Here is a 22,073-nt window from a genome sequence, read left to right on the forward strand (position 1 = left end):
CTCATATGAAATATCTCGAGTTCCCAACCAGATAGAAATGCACTGTCTTCGGCATAGTTGTTCAGGAGGTCAAGGTTTTTTCGCAGGTGGACAGTAGTTCAGAGTTTTCTCACTTTACGGCGCTACAATACATGTGAAACTCTTGCATAGTTTTTCAGGAAGCCAAGATCTTTTTGTTGGGTTAAATTAGCTCAAAATTTTCTCACTATGCGGTGCTAGTATACACGTACCTTTCTTGCATATTCAATAGTTCGAGATCCTGATCAGATAGAAAGTTACTGTCTACGACAAAGTTGTTCAGGAGGTCAAGGTATTTTGACTGGTGGACAGTAGTTCAGAATTTTCCCACTTCATGGTGCTAGTATACATGTGAAATTCTCACATATAAAATATCTAAAGTTCTTGACCAGATAGAAAATTACTGTCGTCGGCAAAGTTGTTCAGGATATCACAAATTTTTTGCTCGTGGACAGTTGTTCTAAATTTTCTCACTACGTAGCGCTAGTGAAATGTGAAATTCTCGCCTGTGATATGTCTCGAGATCCTGACCAGATAGAAAGTTACTGTCTTTAACAAAGTAGTTCAGGAGGTTAAAGCCTAGAATTTGTGACAAAATTCTGAACAACTGTTCACCAGCCAAAATATCTTGACCTCCTGAACAGCTTTGTCGTAGACAGTATCTTTATATCTGATCAGGATCTCGAGATATAGCATATGCGAGAAGTATGCATGTATACTAACGCCACGTGGTGAGAAAATTCTTAACTACTGTTTACCAGCCAAAAAGGCTTTGACCTCCTGAACAACTTTGTCGAAGACAGTAACTTTCTATCTGGTCAGGATCTCGAAACAAGCCACATGCGAGAATTTCACGTGTATTCTAGCGCTACGTAGTGAGAAAATTTTGAACTATTGTGCACCAAGCAATAGGCATTGACCTCATGAACAACTTTTTCGAAGACAGTAATTTTCTACCTGTTCAGAATCTCGAGCTTAGCATACGCGAAAATAGTACACGTTTACTAGTGCCACGTGCCACCAGCCAAAAAGTCTTGACCCCCTGAACAAGTTTGCCGAGAATAGTAACTTTCTATCTGCTCAGGATCTCGAGCAATTATATATGCGAGAATTGCATGTGTATACTAGCACCAAGAAGTGAGAAAATTCTGAACAACTGCCCACCAACGAAAAGATCTTATGACTTCCTGAACAACTTTGCCGAATACATTTACTTTCTATCTGGTCAGAATCTAGAGATATTTTATATGCAAGAGTTTCAAATGTATAGTAGCGCCGCAAAGTGAGAAAACTCTGAACTACTGTTGACCAGCTAAAAGGCTATGATCTCCTGAATAGCTTTGCCTAAGACAGTAACTTTCTATCTGGTCAGGATCTCGAGAAATTTTATATGATAAATTTACGTGTATACTAGCGCCGTGTAGTTAGAAAATTCTGAACTACTCTCCACCAGCCAAAAATACTTGACCCCCTGAAAAAGTTTGCCGAAGACAGTAAGTTTCTATCTGCTCAGAATCTCGAACTATTGTATATGAGAAAATTGCACGTATATACTAGCGCCGCGTAGTGATAATTTTCTGAACTACTCCACCAACGAAAAGGCTTTGACCTTCTAAACAACTTTGCCGAAGACAGTAACTTTCTATCTGTTCAGGATCTCGAGATTTTCCATGATGTAACCAATTAAGTCAAATCCCACGTAGTACGGACACCGTTTACGCGGTTTCCATTCACATTTTCTCTATTATCCGCATTTTTTTGGGGCTTAACTGTGATAAAAGTTTAACTTGTTTAGTTAAAAACAAGTTTTTTAAGGAATACCCGTTGATTTCATATCGATTGGTAGCTCGGCTGCAAAATGGCAATGAAAAACTCACACTGTTGTACAAAGTACAACGCGCGAGTACTTGTTGTTACAAAAGTTGGCGCGAGTAACGGAGGGTTAAACAAAAATTCCGTGCGTTTTGTGCAAGTAAATGCATAATTTTGTCATCAGAAAACGAGGCGTTTCCGTGATGGGAAAAGTGGTTTCCCTAACACAGTCACTCAATATTGATATCAAGCACTGAGCATGCCAGACGGTACCAATCTTCATGCCGTTTGGTGCAAATTTTAAGCCCCTCCTATTAAGAGCATAATGCCAAAAAAAAAACCTTGCTGATTTTTTTTTATAGAAGGGGCTTACAATTTGCATCAAAAAGTATAAACGTAGGTACCGTCCGGTATGCTCAGATTCTGTGATTGATGTGTTTTCCCTTATAGGGAAAATGGCACTTATGTTGGCCTATGGAGCTTAGATTGGGCCTGTCGCTAAAAATCTGCTATTTATCAATTGTATCTAGATGAACGCGTCATTGGGACGGTACTAATGGATATTTTTGGTTACTATTGAAAATTTAGTCGATTGCTGAATTTATGTATGGGCCCAAATTAGGGACACTTAGGCCGACATTACATCAATTCCCCTAACTCAAACATTTTCTAAAAAATATCCACTGAACACTAGTTTGTCACCCTTCCACGCTGCTTCTTTGATATCTGTCATGGTGGTTGGCCCTTAAGCTACAGCTTGATGGCACTTTTCTTATTGAATCTTCTCCTGCATCATGCGGTTTCTAAAATATGACGTATCAAAAACACCATCCTTCCAACGGGTCCCCTGCTAGTTCCCTCATTTAATCCCACTGCTAATACCTGTCCCCAGCCGTCCATCATTCACCGGTGGTGGATCTAGCACGCTAAATAGTGGAAGTTTCCTGCATGTCATTTACACCTCCAATGACCAGCTCGCACTCACACTCACACCCACCCACGCATACACGAGTGCACGCCTCTTTCCTCGAAAATAGCACAGTCGGTAGTCCTCCGCAGTGGCTCCGTGAAACCGCGACCTAGGCCGTACATCTGGGTCGGCATCGTCGCCGTCATCCTCGCTTGACTAACAAGCACCGCTAGAGATAGTGCTACAATGCATCCTAGTTGTAGTTCGCGAGTGCCATCAACGTCGTAGTGTCCCATTACCTCCTGAAGTAGAGTGACAACCTGAATCCCGGGAGCTTTGAAGTTGCCGCCGAGAGCGCGTTTTGTTTAACGTTTAATTATTGACGCAGCTCGCCGTGAACGCCGTGTACCGAAAAGTGCATTCACTAATTAATTGATTCGAATTTGGGAAAGACGGAGGGCTCCGGCTGGCTTAAATTTGAAGGGTGGCAAGAGACAGTGTTGAGCAGCAACAATAGTGAGTGCAAATTAAAATGAAGGACTCGACGCTGAAGCAACATAATGGCAAGGATCCGGTGGCCAAAGGCGAACTTTCCGGGGCCGCTGGGGTTACGACGGTTGAGTGCGGAGGTAAGTTGGTTCAAAGCCCGGATCGGTGATAATTGAATTTTAGATCGCATCCTTTGAAGAGCGAGGTAGGTTTCGGCTTTCCGATTGGAATTGTGTTTGATCTGCAGTTTGCACGAGAAGGAAATGGGTGTCCGATATATATATTGTGCTACCAAGACGGTGTAAAATTTGGCAAAGGTGCTATTAATATACCGGTAGGACACGAATTAATTTGGAATCTAGGATCATACTGGAAAACTGGAGGAAGGTCTTACGAGTTATTATACATCAAACGAATGTCGTTTACATTGGCATTTTATCGATTTACACTCTTTTAAAACATCTTTTAAGTCATTTGTAAGCCCAGACTTCTCTTAACTCCAATGAAAGGTTGGATTTATTACATCCTCTGCATATGTTTCATGCATGAAATGTAATGGCAGTTCTAGTAATGCACTGCAGAGTACAAGCAAGTTTTTCCAGAATGCATATTTTTGAACAAAACCTTCACGAGATGATTTTCTAGACGCAATGCACTTGGGGAAACCAACTTTGCCCGAAAATAAGCTATCTAACAATTACAACATTATTTTTAAAAAATCTTCTGAGGACCACAATTAGAGAATCCGCGAAACATAGCAATGGAATCTTACACTTCTTGAAAACACGTCTCCTTGGTGCGAGAAGCACATCAATTTTAATCCACTTCTCAAAATTTCTCAAAAATTATTGAAAATTCTCAGAACATCTCGGAAGTTCACAGAACTTCTCCTAAAATCTCTAAAGCTCTCTGAACAAAATTTGGAAATTCATGGGATTTCTCAGAAGTTGTCGGAAGTTCTCGAACACTTTCAAAACTTCTCCGAATTTCTTGGAAATTTTCGGAACTTATCAGAAATTATTGAAGCTTCCCGGTAGTTCTTATAAAATCTCTGAATTTCTCGAAAAAAAAAATTTTTTTCAGCGTAATTCTGAGAGGAGTTCAGAGAACTTCTGAGATTTTCTGAGAACTTCCGAGCTCTTCTAAGATGTTCCGTGAATTCCCGAGAACTTTTGAAAAGATCTGAACAATTCCAAAAAGATCTGCAGAGGTCTTAAAACTTCCGAAAATTTTAGAGAATTTGTAGGAATTAAGAGATGATTTTAAAAGTTCAGAGAACTTCTGAAATTTGGAAGCTATAGGAAATTCTAGGAAGCTGTCAGAAATTCACAAAATTTCTCAGAAAATCAGGGAAGTTCTCAAAGCTGCTCGGGACTTATCGCATATACTCGGCAGTTCATAGAAATTTTCGGAAGTTCTTAGGAAGTCACGGAAGTTCTCAGACCACCTCGAAAGTTCTTGGGACTTATCAGAACAATCAGAATTTTTCGAAAATTATCGAGTTCATAGAATTCGGATAGAATTCTACGAGTTTTTTACGGAATTTATCAGAACTTTCCAGAAAATCTCTGACATTCTCGGAAAGACTTGGAAATTTTTGTAAGTTCTCGGAAATTTTCGAAAGTTTTCAGAACTCTTCGGAATTTATCAGAACTTCTTGGATGAACTCAGATGTCCCCGAAAGTTCTCAGAGGCATTCAGAACATCTCTGAATATCTCGGAAGTGCTCAGGGCATCGTTCACGAAACATTACGGAAATTCACGTAGCATATCAGTAGTTCTCTTGTAGCCTCTCTTACCTCAGTCGGTACAGGCGCAGCTACAAAGCAAGACCATGCTGGAGGTGGCTGGGTTCGATATCGGTCCGGTCTAGAAATTTATAAAGTTGGAAAATGTCTCGACTTCCCTGGGCATAGTAAGAGTATGATTGTAATTTCCATACTAATGCAAAAATGGTAAAGCCATCGAAAGCTTGCAATTAAGGTGAAAGTTAATACTTTTCCGTTGATACTTAAACTACACCCGTTCGAACCACACCCAAATTTGAAATACCCCAATACCAACAAACATTGCAAATTAGGAAAATGAGAAGCATTGAAATTTTGACCGTATTCATAAACACAATATTATTGTATAGTTATAATAATTTTACTACTGAAATGACAACTTCAATTCAAAGATTCCAAGTTCAGGGAAGTATTATTATTATTTATCTTTATTAGGGAGGCTTTCAGCCTTGGGCTGGTTCGCCTCCACTCAGGGAAGCACTGCTAAAGCTAAGGAAAGTCTTGCTGTAGTTCAGGGAAGGCCTGTCGAACTTCAGCGAAGTCCTGATGAAGTTCAGGGAAGCCTTGCCGAAAGTCCTTGCGAAATTCAGGGAAGTTCTGCGAAAATTTAGAGAAGTTCTGTTGAAATTCAGGTAAGTTCTGACGAAGTTCAGGGAAGTTTTACCGAACTTCAGGGAAAACCTACCAATGTTCAGGGAAATTCTGCCGAAGTGATTTATTAGATTTTTCGACTGGTACATATGGAGATTTATTTTATATGGCTTTCTCAGTCTACGGAAATCCAAACAGGGAAATGCAAAACTGACTCTTTGGATTACCCTAGATTTAGAAAGCCATATAAAAGAAATCTCCTGCCGAAGTTCATAGAACTGTGGAAGTGAATCAAGAATACTAAGTTGAGAGCACGCAATAAGCTTGAAATGCGAATAAGAAGAAGAATCAGTAGTTCTCCGAAATTCCAGACGTTCTTGAAAATTCTGTTTTAAGCATTTCGTAGATGTTTCTAGAATTTTTTAAAAGTTCCGAGAACTTCTGAGAATTTTTGTGAAATTCTGAGAAGCTCTCGGAACTTCCGAGCTTCCAAGATGTTCTGAGAAGATCTGACAACTCCCGATCTCACAGAAATTTCGAGAAGTTTTGAGAAGATCTATGAATTTCCGAGTATTCCCGAGAAGTTCTAAGAACTTCAGCGATGCTCTGAGAAAATCAGAGAACTACCGAGATGATCTAAGAACTGCTGAGGTGTTCCTAGCATAAAATCTCTGATCACAGGGAAGTAAAGCCGTTGGTCCCCGGTTCATGAGTTGATGGGTCGATAGGCAGGGTCCAGGTGTGGGAGCTGTTTCCCTTGCGTCGGTTCGTATTGGTACGAACAACAAGATCGACGGAAAACAAAACAACGGAAAAAACGATGTCCCTAGAATTTCTTATAACTTCCAAGAACTTCCGAGAAGTTCAGAAATATTCTAAGATCTACCGGGAATTTCCCAGAAGTTCCAAAAAGTTCTGAGATGTTCGAAGGTTCTCAAAATTTCTCGAAACTTCTCGGAAGTTCCGAGAACTTTTCAGAACTTTTCGGAATTTTCCGAAAGTTCTCGTAAATTTACAGAAGTTTTTGGAACCTCTCGAAAGTTGTTGTAAATTTTCAGAACATCTCGGAAATTCTGAAAACAGGATTTCCATGAACTTCCGAGAACTTCTGAGATGATCCGTGAAGCTCCGAGAACTTCGTTGATGTTCTGAAAATATTCCGAGAAGTTTTTAAAACTTCTGAAAACTTCCGAGTAGACCTGAGATTTTCCGAGCAGTTCTGAGAACTTTCTTAAATATCCGAGAACTTACAAGAACTTCCAATAATTTCCGAAAATGTCCGAGAAAGTTCTGAAAAAAATCCGTTTTGTTCCTAGAACATTCGTTACGTTATGATTAATTCTGAGAACTTTCAAGATGTCCGAAGATGTCCGAGATCTTCTGTAAACTTCTGAAAATTCCGTTCAGTTTCTAGAAGTCCTGAGAATATCAGTTATGTTATGATTAGTTCTGAAAACTCCCGTGACTCTCCAAGAACTTCCTAGATGTTCAATGAACTGCTGAGTATTACCAACAATCAATTCGAAACTAACGATTATAAATTGGCTCAAGTAGTGAGAACTATTGGTTCCAAGCAAATCTAATCGAAATTCTAGTACCACAAACGAAGTGACAGACGGAGCAGCTCGAAAACTTTGGTGACGCACCTGCTATTGCAATTTTTCAGTGTACCACATGACAACACCACTACTACTGGATTGTACCACATGGCAACACTACTAATGGATTGTACTAGAATGTTTTGGTTCTATCTCTTTCACTCTACTCTAAACTGAAATGCATAAAAAAATGACAAAATGATACACTCTTTGCACACTATCAAAGATCATATTGCACACAAAACCAACTATGTTCAAATCAAAACAAAAATACTATCCCATCTGGTGGATGATGGCAAAAGCTTCTTAGAAAATTCTATTACCGCGAACCACATTATTTTAATTGATTTCTTCGCCAGTTAGTCGTCTGTCACTTCGTTTGTGCTAGTACTACACTATGTTTGTTTTGATTTGCTATGAATATTTGACAGATAAAATGAGGGGTTCATGGATTTATCTATGTTTCGAGGAGTGCATCGATAAGCTTGGGACCGAAGATAGTACCAGAGCTGAGCCAAAAAGTTGAGCACGTTTCTTCGGGACCTTCTGCTCTTAGAGTTACCTCTGTGGTATTACCGAGAAATTATGAGGAATTCCTTGGTGTTCTGGGAAATTCTGAAAATTTACGAGAACTTCCAAAGTTCAGAAGTTCTCAGAACTACTTGGAAATTCTAAAAACTTATCAGAACTTTTCTGAAATTTTCCAGATATTCTCGAAAGTTCTCAGAACATCTAAAAAAATCCCACAAGTTTTCGCAACTCTTTGGATGTTCTCATAACTTCTCGTGAGCTCTTAGATATTTTCGAAATTGCTCTATCTCGGAAATTCACGGGATTTCTCAGAAGTACTCGGAAATTATCGGAAGTTATTAAAAACTCTCAAAACTTCTCCGAATTTCTCGGAAATTTTTGAAACTTCCCATAAATTGTTGGAGCTACTCGGAGGTTCTCGGAACACCTCAGAGGTTCTCAGAACATTTCGGAAGTTCTCAAATCTGTTTGGAAGTTCCTGTAAATTCTCAAACTTTCGATGAGATTCGACAAATTCTGAAAAGTTCCGAGAACTGCAGCCATGTTATTAATCTTAATACAGACATTCCGAGGAGTTTTGAAATCAATTGAGGAGGTATGAGATTTTACGACGATTTGTATTAGACATTTCAGAAATTTGCGTTTTCTTTGAGTTTTTAATAAAAAAAAAATATTAAAAAGTCGAACAAGGACATTTTGAGATATTTTGGTATGAAACATTTTATAAGAATTTTTACTTGAAATTATTATTAAAAACATTGCTCGACTACTTTTTCGAACCAGCTTTAGTAACCAATGCATTTGATCGTCGATTTTGCGTAACTGGTAGCTCTACCACGCATACCAACACCACTATTAGTTATCGAAAAATTCCCCTATCTGATAGTAGTGTTAGTTCGCACAGAACAGAAGGGGAAGTGCAAACAAATCGGTGAATCAAAAAGTGCTACGTTTTTCTGCACAACAGGCGATGTGTTGTCAGGCGTTCCACACGGGCTTTCTATGCACACTCACTCTTTCATAGCATCCTGCCGGTAGGTTCGCTAGTGTTCGAACACTGTTCGCCAATGAAAAGTGGAGCCATTTTCTGATCCGAAGCTCCACTTCTGTTCTGTGATGCGTAGGTGAGCTACCAGGTACGCCAAACCGACGATCAAATGCTGATGCGTCTTTTCGAAAAATCGAGATTTGTATGTATATTTTTCCCAGATTAACATTACTTTTCTCAACAACTTTGCCTGAAACGTTCGATCAGAAATGCCGTATCCGGGCTAAACTTTTTCAAAAAATTTCAAAGACGGCATTTTGAAAAAAATTATGGCGGAATTTCAGCATATAATTTAGCATATAATAAACAATTACAAAAGTTTCATGCAAATCGGAGAAGGTCGAGTTTTTCCCATTCATCATTTGGCGTGGAACTGCTCCATTGTGGCTTCCTTCCGGTTTGTGGTATGGAATCAGTGGAAGGCATTACGTTTTTTTTTATCTTTCTGGTGAAAATTACGCAAGCAAAGACAATAGAAGGGAACACACCAGCCATCCTACCGATGGCTAACAGGCCGAGAGTGGATAAACTTTTTCTCGCTATCTCAATCAGTCGGTTGGTTTTGTTACAGACATAGACCCGTAGCTTTCTGGAAAACTTTTCTCAATAACGAAAATTGCGGCACATAAGCTTTTTCGCTAAGTCGAAAAAAAATTATTGAATCGGTTCCGATTCTGCACGTTGTAGTATCATTTTTGTACCGGTGATCTTGACATGATTACCTAGAGGATGAGTACTTTAGGGGGTGAGATTTGTATATGTCATTGTAGTCGAAATACGCATCTGAAAAAAATAAGTGGAAGATAACCTTTTTGTTTGCTCTGCGATGACCACGAGTGAAGTGATGTGTCTGATCGTCTGTGGTTTAGTGGTACGTAAGCCTCTTTTATTATGCTGAATCTGAGATTAGGGAGTTGCCGGACCGAGAATAAAAATAGGTGTTTGTTTTATTTCGCATGAATGGGGAATTTCTGGAGTTTAGAGATAGCTAATATTAACTTAATCACCGACTTTGTCGACTGATAACGATCCTCGTCAACAATGTTAATCCCTATTTATGACTGACTGTTCAAATTGAATTTAATCCTAATTTTACATTTGGTTCTGGAGATGAACATAAGTTAAATTCCACTATACACGCTAAGCCTACTATACCTTAAAATAATTGTTATACGCTATTTTAAAACAACCCAAAGTTGGGTAGAATCCAGCCAAATCGGTTGATACTGAGTCCACCCATAAATGCGAAAACAATGTTGGGATCAATGTTTAGAAAATATCAAAAATTAAAACTCAAACTCTCCGATGCTTACGCTTGATTTTCGTGGACAAATATCAACAAGCAAACAACAGCTGTGATATCGTTGTTCCAAATATCAAGCTAACAACACTGATCAGCTATGATTATCACCAAACTATGGGGAGTATAAATTTCAAGATTTTTGCTATACTTACCACAGGACTGCAACGCTTGTCATATGCAAACAATCGAGTGAAGCCAAATTTTTCTGGTGCTCTGGTACTTTGGTACACGGAATGAATTGCATGAACAAATTTGACGTTTGAGCGGTGCCGTGTTTACTAAAAATGAACCGAAGTACGCCCATGCAAACCAACAACAACATCGGGTAGGGTGAATTCTCCCCTTTCGGATAGTGGTTTGGTTTGCGTTGGTGTTCTTCGGCTCGTGAGAAAAGGGCCTAATAAGTTGTTTATAAAAGTGGATAGGACCTTTTCTAAAGTTACGCGAGCATTACATCATGTGTTCGTGTTGTGCGAGCAACCGACAGGAAGAAAAAGATTTCCAATTCTCTAACATTTATTTCACGGGATGTTAAAAAATCCCTTCGGGAAGAATTAATAAGAAATACATACATTAGTTTGGGCTTGGGCTATAAGCTACAATTCGTGTGTATCTTTATGTTTAGGATACTTGTTAAATGTGTTTGTTTTTCTTAATATACTAGTTTATGTTGATGGCTACTTACGTTTACTGTTCTTCTAGTAATAAATCTGTCCGTACTCGCAACAATCCGTACTATTTATGTGTAGCTGTGGGAAATTTTTATGGTTAGGTTAAACTGTGCATGATTTGCCTTTGGATTTTTTACCTGCCTTTTGTCTTTTGTGTAGTTAGTAGTATAGTTTGTAAGTAGTTCATAAGTTTGCAAAACACAACCCTAGTATTTAATCTAGATTTAAGTAGGAGTAATTAATTTTTAAACAAAGTTGTTCCTCTTTCCCAAAAAAACCTCACCTATCCACATGGAAGTTGTTCACTCTTTTGCCCTACCAAGAAAAAACTTCCACATCATCGCGTCTGACAACTGGAAACCACGGTCGGAGTTGGATTCTGGTGGCGAGGTTTTTGTGGTGAATTCTGCCACCGAGGTTGTTGTGGTAGGAGAGGTGCGTCACAAGGCACAGGGTTGTGACAGTTCATTTTTAGTAAACACGGCACCGCTCAAAAGTCAAATTTTTTCGTAAGTTCATTCCGTCAATTTGGCAACTCCTTTTTTTCCTCTACGACTAAGCTTTGTACATGTCGCACCGCGTTGCGAAAAATAGATAGAGTCTTCTAGATGGTTTTGAAGGCATTACATTTGTTGCCACCTTGCCGCATTTGATCTTACATGGTTGAAGCTTAAATATGTTATGGATCACCAGCGCTGCAGACGATTTCGGCAGTTTCAAGAACTGGATTGCTTTGCAGGGAGTTGATAACTGCACCCGAACGCGACCAGCAGCTTCCATCACCACCGGTAGCAGTAACTTCGTGTCGGGCATGGGTGAAGAATAAAGAGAGATAGCGAACTTTACTATATAAAGGGCGAACACGAAATTATTGCGACACCGAAAATGTCATGCCAATTTTCTTATAATGTTGAGAATCAAACCAAAATTTTAGGGTAGTTTTATACATATATTTACTTCAAAAATCAAAAGAAAAGTTAATCGATGGAGCCTTGAGTGTAAAATTGAACGCATTTTCGCTTGATGCCCTCCATCAAAGTCTTTACAGTGTCATCCGGTACCAGTTTCTCAGTTTTTTTTTTCCATTTTCTTAACATGTCCTTCTCGTCTTTGACTGTCTTCTTGCTCTTCCGAAGTTCCCGCTTCATTATTGCCCAGTTCTGCTCCACCGGGCGCAGCTCCGGACAGTTTGGTGGATTCATGTCCTTTGGAACAAAATGGACAGAATTGGCCTCATACCACTCCAGGACACTTTTAGAATAGTGGCATGATGCCAAATCTGGCCAAAATAGCGGAGCTTCGTCGTGCTGCTGCAAGAACGGCAAAAGGCGCTTCTCGAGGCACTCAGATTTGTAGATCTCGCCATTAACTGTGCCCTTTGTTACGAAAGGCTCACTCCTCAGTCCGCAAGAGCAGATGGCCTGCCAAATGAGGTATTTGGAGGCGAACTTCGACATTTTCTTCTTCTTAAATTTGTCGTCCACATCGAACTTGCTCTTGCCGGTGAAAAACTCCAACCCCGGAATTTGCTTAAAATCGGCTTTTATTTACGTTTCGTCGTCCATCACACAGCAGCCATATTTTGTCAGCATCTTCTCGTAGAGCTTCCGTTCCCGAGTTTTAGCCGTCGATTGTTGCCGCTCATCGCGGTTTGGGAAGTTCTGTACCTTGTATGTATGTAGTCCAGCTCTCTTCTTTGCATTCTGGACGTAGCTCTGCGACATGCCGATCTTTTTAGCCAGATCACGGCTTGAGACGTTGGGATTTGCTTTAATCATCCGCTTCACCTTTCCCTCCGTCTTTTTGTTCTCCGGTCCCGGTTTTCTTCCAGCTCCTTTGCCGTGGTCCAACGTCAACCGCTCCTGGAACCGCTTCAACACTCTGGAGGCGGTTGAATGGTGAATGTTCAACATTTTTCCCAACTGCCGGTGCGACAGGTCAGGAAATTCCAGGTGTTTGGAAAGAATTTGTTCTCTCAACTCGCGTTGGTTCACCTCCATTTTCGTTGAATCGAAAAACACGACTTCGAGTTTGACAGCATGTACACAATACACATCAATGAGAAAGTGTGCAAAATTTGGTTGATTTTTACCCAATGGTAAAAAAGTTATGCCCTGTTGAATGTGTCGCAATAATTTCGTGTTCGCCCTTTAGTACATCGTTTTCTTAGAAAGATATATATCTCTCTAAGAAAACGATGTACACTGAACGAAAACATTCGCAATACTTCGACTGATTATTGTATTACTCGAGCCCTTTAACAATATGCTGTTGAATTTTGAATGATTTCTTTATGGTTGAATTCGTCAACTGATGAGTATATGCCTGTCCTCCAAATAAAGGATGATATTTATTTGAAAATTGGTTGCAAAACATACAGGGCTCAGAGGACAACAATTTAAGGATAGGGTGACTTGCAAATGCTTTAGATTAGATTATTAATTCGATTGTTTAAATTTCCATTATGAATAGCCATCAACAGCCATTCATCATGGATACAAAAATTTCTTGTTGGTAGAGGAAACTTTCTCCACCACGAAATAGACAATCTATGGTTTCCACGCTTTATGAATGTTCGTAACTCCTTACACCTTGTTTGTCTGCAGCAAGAGCAGAAAATGACGTTCGGAAGAATTATTTACATCATCGTTTTGAATGATTTGCGTTAATGGGCTGAACCAATACCAAATGCATTTCAATTTAAGATTACTATCTTCCTGCAGAGAGCATAACGCATTCCAACTGAAGGCCCTCTCCCTTCTCATAACAATTCATATTTCTTGGGGATGTTAGCACAACATTACCTGATGTTCCTTATACAGCATTTTTTCTGATATTCATAAAACATCCCTGAAGACCCCGCAATGTCTCTAAAGTTTTCGGAACATTCCTGAAATCTACTATCCCATAATTCCTCGCAACTACTTGTAAGCTCTTGCAATTTTCTTGAAGTTAATGGGGCTGTTTTGAAGTTTTCTTGTCATCCTTGAAATACTGAAAAACTACCGAAAAATCTCATATCTTCATTAAAAATCTCTGGACTTTCTTGAAGATTTCAGAACTTCTTAAGTGCTCTCAGAATTTTCTTGAAATTCATGGAACATCAGCATGTTCTATTTTTAAAGCTTCTTGAAATTGAAACTGCCATTAAAAAGCACGGACCTTACGTTTCCAAAATTTTCATGAACCTCTCGGAACTTTGCTGAAGTTTTCGGGGACACCTTTAAGGTTTCAATAAATCAATAAATCAATAAATCATTAAATCAATAAATCAATAAATCAATAAATCAATAAATCAATAAATCAATAAATCAATAAATCAATAAATCAATAAATCGATAAATCAATAAATCAATAAATCAATAAACCATTAAATCAATAAATCAATAAATCAATAAATCAACAAATCAATAAATCAATAAATCAATAAATCAATAAATCAATAAATCAATAAATCAATAAATCAATAAATCAATAAATCAATACATCAACAAATCAATAAATCAATAAATCAAAAAGTCAATAAAATCAATAAATCAATAAATCAATAAATCAATAAATCAATAAATCAATAAATCAATAAATCAATAAATCAATAAATCAATAAATCAATAAATCAATAAATCAATAAATCAATAAATCAATAAATCAATAAATCAATAAATCAATAAATCAATAAATCAATAAATCAATAAATCAATAAATCAATAAATCAATAAATCAATAAATCAATAAATCAATAAATCAACAAATCAATAAATCAATAAATCAACAAATCAATAAATCAATAAATCAAAAAGTCAATAAAATCAATAAATCAATAAATCAATAAATCAATAAATCAATAAATCAATAAATCAATAAATCAATAAATCAATAAATCAATAAATCAATAAATCAATAAATCAATAAATCAATAAATCAATAAATCAATAAATCAATAAATCAATAAATCAATAAATCAATAAATCAATAAATCAATAAATCAATAAATCAATAAATCAATAAATCAATAAATCAATAAATCAATAAATCAATAAATCAATAAATCAATAAATCAATAAATCAATAAATCAATAAATCAATAAATCAATAAATCAATAAATCAATAAATCAATAAATCAATAAATCAATAAATCAATAAATCAATAAATCAATAAATCAATAAATCAATAAATCAATAAATCAATAAATCAATAAATCAATAAATCAATAAATCAATAAATCAATAAATCAATCAATCAATAAATCAATAAATCAATAAATCAATAAATCAATAAATCAATAAATCAATAAATCAATATATCAATAAATCAATAAATCAATAAATCAATAAATCAATAAATCAATAAATCAATAAATCAATAAATCAATATATCAATAAATCAATAAATCAATAAATCAATAAATCAATAAATCAGTAAATGAATAAATCAATAAATCAATAAATCAATAAATCAATAAATCAATAAATCAATAAATCAATAAATCAATAAATCAATAAATCAATAAATCAATAAATCAATAAATCAATAAATCAATAAATCAATAAATCAATAAATCAATAAATCAATAAATCAATAAATCAATAAATCAATAAATCAGTAAATGAATAAATCAATAAATCAATAAATCAATAAATCAATAAATCAATAAATCAATATATCAATAAATCAATAAATCAATGTATTAAAAAAATCAATAAATAAATCAAATCTGCAGAAATAAATACAGTGCTTTCCCGATTTTGTCAGCTCCCGATTTTGTCTACCTCTGATTTTGTCAGCTTTTTTCCCGATTTTGTCAGCTTGAAAATTTTGCTGAACTTTTTTGTTTTAAGCATAAATTCTCAAGCATTTCGCTCGAATTGATACTCAATTGTTTTGTCGTTACAATAACAGAGGTAACTCAAATAAACCTCAATTATTGTCAATTATTGTGTTTGGAAAAACTCAAATCTCATGCATGAGTTTATGCGGCTTTGAGTTTTGCCTTGCAAAATTCAACGTCGCAAAAATCACCGATGAGTTTTCAAGTTCAAAAATTCATTGCTTTATATTTTGGCGTTATTCATTGTTATTACTATTGTTTGTGCATCAGGGGTTGAAAAACTAACACAACATGCATAGGCATGATATCAATTGACCTTTGAGTGGTTTTCATGAGTTTAAAGCTGGAATGATTTTTCGGCGTTGTGAATGTGAGTTTATTCTCGCAGGGAGGCTCAATGAATGAGATTTGAGAATGATTTTCCGAACACTGTGTGATACTGCACAGCTGTATCGAGTCCCTCCCGATAAAGGTAACTAGGTGGTGGATAGAGCTGAGATGGCTGCAATACAAGTTATGAGCAGATACTCCATTCAAGAAGAAGGTTTCGTGATCGCCAAAATTAACGGAATATTCATATGCAGTTGTTACGCACCCGATGGACGATGGAGCAGTTCCACGGGACGCTGGTTGGACTTACCGAAAAGCTGATCGGACGAAGACCGGTAGTCATCGGAGGATACTTCAATGCTTAGGCAGTGGAGTGGGGAAACATATGTACCAACGCAAGAGGGCACATTCTGCTGCACTGAACCAAAACATCCGCAATACTTCGAATGATTATTGCATTGCTCGAGCCCTTTAACAATATGCATTCGAATTTCGGATGATTTTCTTATGGTTGAATTCGTCGTCAGATGATGAACATCCATATGACTGTCATCCAAATACAGGATTATTTTCGTTTGAAAATCAGCTATAAAACATACGGCACTCAGAGGACAAACATTTAAGAATAGTGTGACATGCAAGTGCTTTTAATCATCCCACTGCGTCCTAGCAAGAAGTACGGTCGACTTGTTTCGCACTCCGTTGTTTTGGAAGTTTTTTCGGTATTCGCTTGATATAATTTATCAGTTTTTTTCTCACTAAGTGACTCCTGGCATAGTTCCCGGTAAATTGATCGAAAAGTGAGTTTTTTTTAGTAGAAAGTGTCATTTTCGGAAAGATTAATCCGTGCTATTGGAAATTCGCAAACAAATTTGGGCATCATCGTTGCGTGGTCACGCATACGCGCTTACGCATACCCGCTCACGTATCATCATCATCGAGTGTGAGCATCCGTTTCTACATCTATATCGTTCATCATTCATCGTGCGCCTGTGTGCGCTGAGTGCCGCGCCTCGATCAAGTGCACCACAGCGAAGGTCATCCACGCTGCGCGTCGCTTCCCAGCCATCGGTGTAAACGCCTACACATATAACGCTCGGTGGTAGTAGTATAGGATTATCAGATAAGTTTTTGTTTTTTTTTCTTGTTTCTTTTACTCCCCCATTAGTTAAATTTTCATTTTGTATTTCTGTGTTTGTAGTGTTTTCTGTGTATTGTGTCTGTGCGTTCAGTGGGAGAGCGTTTTGCGCTCCCACTAGTTGAACAAAATGGATGTTTTGTCAGAAGACGACATGGATGACCATTCATCTCAGAAGAATGATGATGTCATCCCTGGTTCGTCGTCTCAGTCTGTCGATGGGCAGGCTGAGAAAAGCACCAGATTGCGGGCCTACCCGAATGACTCGACTGGCCCATGGGTTGTCTATTTTCAGCCCAAAAACAAACCCTTGAATGTTGTTCAGATATCTGATGATCTGACAAAGCGATTCTCTGCCGTGACCGAAATAACGAAGGTTAGGCACAACAAACTTCGTGTGACCGTCGCTAACCTGAAACAGGCCAATGAAATTGCTGTTTCCCAGTTTTTCACACTGGAATATAGGGTGTACATTCCAGCTTCTGATGTGGAGATCGAAGGCGTGGTCACTGAGGCGAGCCTGAACCCCGAGATACTGGAGAAGCAAGCGGTTGGCCGATTCAAGAACCCCTTGCTTCCTCCGGTAAAGATACTGGCCGTTCATAGAATGAAGTCAGTATCGCTCAGCGAGGGTAAAAAGAGTTTTACCCCCACAGACTCGTTTCGGGTGACCTTTTCTGGATCTGCCCTTCCTCAATACATCGAGCTGGGAAAACTTCGTCTTCCTGTGCGGTTGTTTGTACCTCGGGTCATGAACTGCCAGAATTGTAAGCGGTTGGGACATACGGCCTCCCACTGCGGCAACAAGGCACGCTGCTCCACATGCGGGGAGAAGCATGAGGATGGCGCCTGCGCAGCTACTGCACCAAAATGCGTGTACTGCAATGGAACTCCTCCTCATGCTCTCTCGTCGTGCCCGGCGTACAAACAGCTCGGGGACAAAATGAAACGCTCCCTTAAGGAACGTTCCAGGCGGTCTTTTGCAGAAATGCTTAAGACAGCCAAGCCATCGACCAATGACAAAAATCCCTTTTCTCTTTTGTCAGATGACGAGACTGACTCTGACTTGGCTGAGGAGGGAACTTCTTTCAGTTTTCCGGAAGGTTCTGCACGGAAACGAAAGCGCATCCGTTCGCGGATTGTTGCAAATAAAGAACCCCAAATCAGCTTGCCTAAATCAAGGAGTGGTGGAAAAAAGGAGACTTCTACTCCTCCTGGATTCCGCAGAACTGACTATACCCAGGATTTTCCACCACTTCCGGGGACATCCAAAACCCCTGATGCCCCAATTTTAAGAACAGAAACCCCTTCTTCATCTGGGTTGTTCTCATTTGATGACATTGTGGACGGTATTCTCAAATACCTCAACATTTCTGATCCTCTGAAAAGCATTGTCCTCACATTGCTTCCCACTGTTAAAACCTTCTTGAAGCAATTGACTTCAAAATGGCCCCTTCTTGCAGCTATCATCTCCTTCGATGGATAATTTTCCAAACGAGGTCGGGGATTTGATCACTGTTCTACAGTGGAATTGTCGAAGTCTTATTCCGAAATTAGATTCGTTCAAGTATTTAGTCCAGAACAATAATTGCGATGCATTTGCCCTCTGTGAAACATGGCTCTCTTCAGAAATTGATCTCCCTTTTTACGATTTTAACATTATTCGATTGGATCGTGAGGATTCACGTGGAGGAGGGGTACTTTTGGGGATCAAAAAGTGCCATTCCTTCTATAGAGTGAATCTTCCCGAATTCCCCGGTATTGAAGTTGTTGCATGTCAGGCTACCATTAAAGGTAAGAGCCTTTGTATTGCTTCTGTATATATTGCTCCTAGAGTCTCTGTTAATCGCAAACAACTTTTCGACATATGTGCGGTACTTCCCGCTCCATGGTTGATCATGGGAGATTTTAACTCCCACGGTACAGGCTGGGGGGAACTGTACGATGATAACCGTTCTACTTTGATTTATGATCTCTGCGACAACTTCAACATGACAATCCTTAACAATGGAGAAGTAACACGTTTGGCTGGTCCATCCTCGAATGGTAGCAGATTAGACCTCACCTTTTGCTCCAATTCACTATCGTTGGATTGCACTTGGCATGTAATCCAGGATCCGCACGGTAGTGATCATCTGCCGATCAAAATTTCGATTGCCAGTGGGTTCAACTCGTCAGAATCCGTTAACGTCGCGTATGATCTAACCCGTAACATCGATTGGACTAAGTTCCAATCCGCGATAGACGATACAGTATCGTCAGTGGAAGAGCTTCCGCCGTTGGAGGAATATAATTTCCTCTCTAATCTCATCGTCGACAGCGCACTTCAAGCTCAAACACGACCGGTGCCGCGATCGTCTATTCGTAAGAAAACACCATCGCTCTGGTGGGATCAACAATGCACGGAGGTTTACCGTAAAAAGTCCGACGCGTTTAAACTTTTTCGGAAACGCGGAACACGCGAGCATTTCGACGCATACACATCTCTTGAACGCGAACTCAAGAGCCTCATCAAGGCCAAAAAACGGGGTTACTGGCGGCAGTTTGTAGACGGATTGTCGCGCGAAACGTCTATGAATACGCTTTGGAGTACGGCGCGAAGAATGCGTAACCGGTCTACTAACAACGAAAGCGAGGAATGCTCGGATCAATGGATTCTTAAATTCGCGCGAAAAGTGTGTCCAGATTCCGTGCCGTCGCAGTTGATTCCTCACGAAACCGCGAATTCGGTAGACGAAATCAGTCAGCCTTTTTCAATGGTCGAACTTTCACTCGCTCTCCTTTCGTGTGGCAATTCTGCCCCGGGATCTGATAGAATCAAGTTCAACTTGCTGAAAAACCTCCCAGACGTCGCTAAGAGGCGCATGTTGAACTTGTACAATCAGTTCTTGGAGCTCAATATTGTTCCCGACGATTGGAGACGAGTAAGGGTGATAGCCATTAAAAAGCCTGATAAACCCGCGTCGGATCACAATTCGTATCGGCCCATCGCGATGCTGTCGTGTATTCGGAAATTGATGGAGAAAATGATCCTTTTTCGCCTCGACAAATGGGTTGAGACGAACCACCTTCTTTCAGATACTCAATTTGGTTTCCGTAGGGGTAAGGGAACGAACGACTGTCTCGCGTTGCTTTCCTCGGAAATTCAGTTAGCTTTTGCTAAGAAAGAGCAAATGGCTTCTGTGTTCTTGGATATCAAGGGGGCTTTTGATTCAGTATCCGTTGAAGTTCTTTCAGAGAAACTCCACGCTTGTGGATTGTCTCCATTAATGAATAATTTTTTGTACAATTTGCTGTCAGAAAAACATATGAGCTTTTCTCATGGAAACTCTACAGCTTTTCGATTTAGCTACATGGGTCTCCCCCAAGGCTCATGTTTAAGCCCCCTTTTGTACAATTTCTACGTTAGAGAAATTGACAATTGTCTTAGTGACAATTGCACGTTGAGGCAACTTGCAGATGATGGCGTAGTGTCTATCACAGGGCCAAAAGAGGTTGACCTGCAAGGACCCTTACAGGATACCTTGGACAATTTGTCTACTTGGGCTATTCAGCTAGGTATCGAATTCTCCACGGAGAAAACTGAGTTGGTCGTTTTTTCTAGGAAGCATAGCCCAGCACAACCGAAGCTTCAACTTTTGGGTAAACCGATCACTCATTCCATGTCTTTTAAATATCTCGGGGTCTGGTTCGATTCCAAATGCACCTGGAGATCCCACATTGAGTATCTGAGAAGAAAATGCCAACTAAGGATCAATTTCCTTCGATCAATTACCGGAACGTGGTGGGGAGCCCATCCACAAGATCTTCTGACGTTGTACCGGACAACGATTTTATCGGTTTTAGAGTACGGCAGTTTTTGCTTCCAGTCGGCAGCTAAAACGCACATCATCAAGCTGGAACGGATCCAGTATCGTTGTCTTCGTATCGCGTTAGGATGCATGCACTCGACTCATACTATGAGTCTCGAAGTGCTGGCGGGCATGTTGCCGCTATCCGTCCGTTTTTCAGAGTTATCTCTGAGGCTCCTCACCCGTTGCGAAGTAATGAACCCACTGGTGATCGAAAATTTTGAGAAGCTTCTGGAGCTAAATCCTCAAACATGTTTTATGACTTTGTACTACCTATATTTAACACAGGATGTCAGCCCTTCAAGAAATATTCCCAATCGTGTAGTCTTCTCCGATTTCGGCAATTCAGTGAATTTTGATTTATCTATGACGCAGGAAATCCGCGGAATTCCAGAGCATCATCGTCCTATGATTGCTCCGTCATTATACGCTGCAAAGTTTGGCCATGTTGATTCTGCAAGAACGTTTTTCACAGATGGATCTCTAATAGAGGAGTCCGCTGGTTTTGGTGTATTTAATGAATTTCATAGCGCCTCTCGAAAACTTGAAGCTCCTTGTTCTGTGTATGTGGCTGAACTGGCAGCAATTCACTACACTTTGGAAACTATTGCTTCACTTCTTCCAGACCACTACTTTATTTTTACGGATAGTCTCAGTTCTGTCGAGGCTATCCGTTCCATTAGGCCGGTAAAGCACTTCTCGTATTTTCTCTTGAAAATACGAGAACTGCTTAGTGCTTTATCCGTGCGCTCTTTCATCATCACCTTCGCGTGGGTCCCTTCGCATTGCTCAATTTTGGGCAATGAGAAGGCGGATTCACTTGCGAAGGTGGGCGCTATGGAAGGCGACATTTATGATCGACAGATCGCCTATAGTGAATTTTTCTCTATTTATCGTCAGCAGTCGCTCGTTAGCTGGCAACATCAATGGAGTGAAGGGAGCTTGGGACGATGGCTACATTCAATTATCCCTAAGGTGTCGAAGTTTGCATGGTTCAAAGGGTTGGACTTGAGTCGAGACTTCATACGCGTGATGTCTCGTCTCATGTCCAATCACTATTGTCTAAACGCTCACTTGTTCCGTGTGGGGTTGGGAGACAGCAATCTCTGTGAATGTGGACAAGGTTACCAGGACGCTGATCACATCCTTTGGTCTTGTGTGGAGTA

At 39.2% G+C, this 22,073-nt stretch overlaps 1 protein-coding gene across 1 annotated transcript in view; it reads left to right on the forward strand.

The window, feature by feature from the left end:
* Positions 1-2,892: 2,892 nt before the first annotated feature.
* LOC135699958 (synaptic vesicle glycoprotein 2B-like) overlaps positions 2,893-22,073 on the forward strand; it is an 83,583-nt gene continuing 64,402 nt past the window's right edge. Inside the window, exon 1 of the mRNA XM_065220283.1 lies at positions 2,893-3,369. Coding sequence (XP_065076355.1) covers positions 3,273-3,369 — 97 coding nt within the window. The 5' untranslated portion in view covers positions 2,893-3,272. The remainder of the gene's footprint in view (positions 3,370-22,073) is intronic.

The sequence above is a fragment of the Ochlerotatus camptorhynchus genome, unplaced genomic scaffold, assembly GCF_037179485.1.
Source record: "Ochlerotatus camptorhynchus isolate MF236.1 unplaced genomic scaffold, CSIRO-AGI_Acam_v1.1 ptg000010l, whole genome shotgun sequence".
Classification (NCBI taxonomy): Eukaryota; Metazoa; Arthropoda; class Insecta; order Diptera; family Culicidae; genus Ochlerotatus; species Ochlerotatus camptorhynchus.